Source organism: Centruroides sculpturatus, unplaced genomic scaffold (genome assembly GCF_000671375.1).
Source record: "Centruroides sculpturatus isolate CEXI.00-Female unplaced genomic scaffold, Cexi_2.0 scaffold877, whole genome shotgun sequence".
Lineage (NCBI taxonomy): Eukaryota > Metazoa > Arthropoda > Arachnida > Scorpiones > Buthidae > Centruroides > Centruroides sculpturatus.
The window spans coordinates 31,312-36,317 of NW_019385282.1; the positions used below are offsets into that span (position 1 = coordinate 31,312).

General features: G+C 28.2%; 1 protein-coding gene across 1 annotated transcript in view; it reads left to right on the forward strand.

The window, feature by feature from the left end:
* The window catches only part of LOC111637141 (fibronectin type-III domain-containing protein 3A-like), a 39,979-nt gene that overhangs the window by 27,701 nt on the left and 7,272 nt on the right, over positions 1-5,006 (forward strand). The window contains exon 13 of the mRNA XM_023382564.1: positions 468-653. Coding sequence (XP_023238332.1) covers positions 468-653 — 186 coding nt within the window. The remainder of the gene's footprint in view (positions 1-467; positions 654-5,006) is intronic.

Sequence of the window (5,006 nt, forward strand, 5' to 3'; positions counted from 1 at the left end):
TGGGTAAAACCCTCGTACAACATGAAATGTAATAAATTTTTACATACTGAAGTACTAATAGTTCACGAAAATTATTATTTTCGTGAACTATTACTACTTAAGTATGTAAAAATTTATTACATTTCATGTTGTACGAGGGTTTTACCCATTTCTTGAACCGTGTCAGAGTGAACCCGTGCTATAAAAGTACCGTGTTATACGGGGGATGGTACCAATTCTCGAACCGTGTTAGAGTGAATCCGTGCTATAGATGTGCCGTGTTATACGGGGGTTACCTGTATATACAAAGTTAACATGACTAACATGACTACAAGGGAGTACATTTTAAATTTTCACCAAGTTGTTCATTATTTTTGATTAAAAATTCTGATCACTGGTTAGTTTTGTCTGTTCTTAATTAAATAATCAAATAAATTTTGTAACCAAATAATGCTAAGTTTAATTAATTTGATGTAATAATTTTTTAGCCTGGGCAATGGACGAGTATGCTAGAAGTGTTGAGTGGAGCTGGTCCTCCAGATTCGCCAAAGATTTCATTGGAGTGCCATTCTTCTTCAACTGCCAAGTTATCATGGGATGAACCAAATAATAATGGAGCTCCATTAATTGAATATAATTTAGAGTTTAGTCAAGACAAAGAGAATTTTACAAAGGTAAATAATTCAATAATTTAAATGAAATAGATAAAATACTAAATTTTATCTAGTAGTTTGTTATATATATAGTAAGACCCCACTTAATGCTGCCTTGCTTAACGCTGATTTGATATAATGCAGTCTGCTCGAAGCCCAAAATTTTTGTTGATTTAAATTATCATGGCATTTCATTGATTCATATATAATATGGTTATTTGTGAACACAAACCAATCAGCAAAAGGTGGCAAAAAGGTGTACTTTCTTTAAATCTTTGTTTGTTTGGTGCAATTTTGGAAAAAATATAATATCATGGATGCTATAGGAAATATCAACTTTGTTTGGCAAGAATTAACTGATAAATGCACGAACGAATTGTGGAAGAAGTTATGGCTGAAGGTATCCAAGAATTCTCAACGAGAAGAGCCAATCACTGTATTGTAAGGTTGACCAAACTCAACCTAATTGATATAGCAGGACTAGGAGATATAGACAGGATATTGAGGAGAGCCTTACGATGACCTTCAAGAACTGGCAGAACATGGAATTCATGTGGAACTGGAAAATAGAGATTCTGAAAATGAAGAACCCAAAAAATTTCTGTACAGATTTCCTTATTAAAAGTTTGGTAAGATAGCCAAAATCGTTGATCAAATTGTAGCGAATGATCTAGATTTTGAAAGGAGTGCAAAAGCAAAATGAGGCGTTTTAGATGCAATCTTCCACTACTGACATTTGCTCAAGGAAAGAAAAAGCAACAAATGAAACTTCATGACTTTATTGCAAAAGAACAAGAATTTCAGAAAAGTCAGGATCTTCACAAAAAATGAACTTTACATTTCTGTGTGCATATGTTTGTGTTATTTAACATACATTATTATACAAATTAATATAAAAATAACTTAAAATTAAAGTAAAACTTGTTTAATTTTGGTTGTATGTTCCCCTAGCCCTATTTACTGTGTTAAAATTACCTCATTTAATGCTGTCTCGCCTAGCACTTTGTTGTCTAGGAATGCATCCCCTGTGTTAAGCAGGCTCTTACTTTATATATATGTGTTACTGTGAATGACGGATATCTAGTGAATGTCAACATTCTCCGGTGAATGTCAGCATTCACACAGTCATTTCGTGTAAATACGAAATATTTGCTAAATATCATTATTTCTCACTTACACCAGCAAATGTCGACATTCATCATGCACTGATGGTGAATGTTGAATAAAAATATTTTTATTACCTTAAGACAAAAATGCAACTTTTTAATATGTCAAAATAGGAGAAAGCTTAAGTAACAGCAATGTAAATAAACTGTTCAACCTAAAATGAACAGTGCATTCTAAATCATTAAAGAAAATAATACAATCATAAACTTACACACAAATTATGTGGTTAATGTTATACAATCTTTTTTCTTAATAAAAAGACAGTTGTTTCCAAAAAAATTTTCTGGCTGATTACCATGTGATTTTTGTCTTTTTATTAAAAAATATTTATCATCCAGCAAAATTTTAAAGTTATACAATCTTATTTATTGCAACAACTTAAACTGTTATAGCACTTTGAATTGCACAAGAGTCCCTTGTTTTACAACTGTATTTATTCATGAAACACTTCTTTTTGCAATGACAGCGTGTATAGCCTTGCTTTCCACTTTTCAAATTAGCTGCAGCTGCTTCTTTCAGCGATATTTCTTGAAGAAATCTCATCTATGGAAAGTAACTTTTCTTTAAAAATTACAAACTGATTACGGGTATAAAGCTGCTTGAGGGTACCATTTTTGTTTGCTAATTTATAAAAGTTGGAATTTTCTATTCCAACAACAACTGCCAACACATTTCGGGCATCTGTATGGCCACGGTCGACACAGGGACTTGTATTTGTACAGTATCACCAATTTGAGAAGGAAATGGTGAAGAATTTGGTGACAGACTATCGCCTCTCTGTCGACATCGGCTTCTTGGGTTTCGTTTCAACCTCCACCAAAGCTTATCTGTGCTTGTCGACATATATCAGCGATTGTTCGAATNGTGTTATGATTTAGTTGTGTAAATAAATTACTTAGTTCAGAGTCTCGCACTACCCCCACAAAAAAAAAACAAACTCGGAAAATTTAATTTTTGATTATAATTTATTTTAGTAAGTATATTAATTTTGAAAACTTTGTTATATTTGATTTTTATGAAAGATTGTTTTTATATTATTTTTAGTATTCTGACTCAAAGAATATTACAACAGCCATAACTTATCCAGACAAGTGTCAAAATCTTAAAGTACATGGTAAAGCGAAAACCCATTATTGTCAATTAGAATGGGGTAAGTAGCAAAAAGGTTATAATGTAAAATTAGCTGTAAAATAATTGAAGTTTGAATATTCTAATAGTTTATAAAATTGTCAATTGCTGATGTATATGAATTCCATATACAGACAAATTAATTTAATTAATATAAACCTCGACATTAATAAAATTTAAATATTTATTCTTGATAGATTGTAAAAAATGAATAAAAAACAGAAAATAAAAAGTATTTCTAGCATATATTTAAATATCTGTAATTAATATTTTAAGAATTAAAATTTTATACCAAAAATAAAGTTTTACAATTTATATAAATAAGTTTAGTTATTAGAATTTATTCATGTAAATTATAAGTCAAACATGAGAATGAGCCTTCAAAAGGACTGAAATTATATTAAAAATTAGTTCCCAATGTAGGAAAAAATCTTGGGAAATTAAAGTTGTTTATTATAATGGAGAATTACAGTTGCTTTGAAGGACTTTGTATTGATTTTAAATTACAGTAGTATATATTATAAATTTGTTTTAATTATTGATGTTTTAATTGTCCAGTTTTACTGATGATTATTGTAAACAAAATGTAAATAGTCAATAAAATCATAAATACCATCTATTTTTATTTTATTAAGATTATAAATTTCTAAGAATTAAAATATATTTTAAATAATATATTTAACTTTTAGAAGTCTTTAACAGAATAGTAATCAATCATTTGTAAATTTCTTATGTTAGCTATTTTTGTAAACACTAAAATTATTTGGCACATAATAATAGTAAATGAATTGCAAGAATAGTTACAAAATTATCATAGTTTTAACATTTTATTTAAAAATATTTCATTTTAAAATAGTAAAAATAATATTTTGTATACTATTGAAAAAATGCTCTATTAATTATTCAAATATAACTTGAGAATGATTATAGTTTTAGCTGAAAACGTTAGTTTATTGGAATAAATTTTGCTGGATAAAGATGTATGTGTACTTTTAAATGAAATTTATTTGTAAAGATAATTTAAATCCGTCATTTCTTAAACTATGGAAAAGATCTTTATCCATGAATAAGATAGCAGTAACATTCTTACATATAATTGTTGTAATTATTTCATTATCAAATCTTAATCTGTAACAGGAATAAGAATGAAATAATTGCATTAAACAAATGATACTTCTGGATTTTGATTGGGTCATAATATGGCTAATTAATTATTAAGATATTTCATAATTTGGACTAAAAGCATGCATTTAATTATTAAATTAATTAATTTTAGAATATTTTTGAAGTAAAAGATTAATCTGGGGAGGGATTTGAACTTGCAACTTCTGCAATTACTTTACAAGATATAGCCATAAAGGTTATTTGCCATGCAGCGAGTGACTTGTATTGTTGTAACTTTTAAATTAATTGTTCTGCAATAAAGATCGGATAGAGGTCTGAGTAGTGTAATTGGCAATGCATCTGCACAGTAGGCGAAAGTTGTGGGTTCAAGTCATGTTTCAGATTGGTCTTTTCTTCAAGAATATTCTTAATTAATTTCTAATTATCAAGTTTAATACAAGATGGCAGCTTAACTGCATACCTTTACTCCAAATTATGTAATATCTTTATAATAATTAGTCATTTTATAGCCAATTAAAATTTGGCAATATCCTTTGTTTATAATTATATGTTGAGTTTGATTTTATATGTAATTAGTAAAGTTATCTAGGTACTAAAAATCATAAGTTTTATGTAAATAATAACTTATGATTTTTATTGCCTAGATATTCTAGCTTTAGTAATTATATATATGTATGTTTGTTTGCTTATTTATTTATGAGTATACAATTATATTTTATAGAGCATTTATTATGCAGGAATTTTTATTTGGATATTTTCAATTTAAAATTTTTAACAAACATTAATACAGTAGAGCGTCGTTTATCCGAAAGCTGGTTATCTGAAACGTCCGTTATCCTAAAGCATTCCAGTCGGCAAATTTAAATTTTCGCTAGTGCTGTGGCACTGCAATCTTCGGCTATTTCTCAGGCTACTCAAATATTTTATGTTTTTGATACTAAATTAACATCTGAA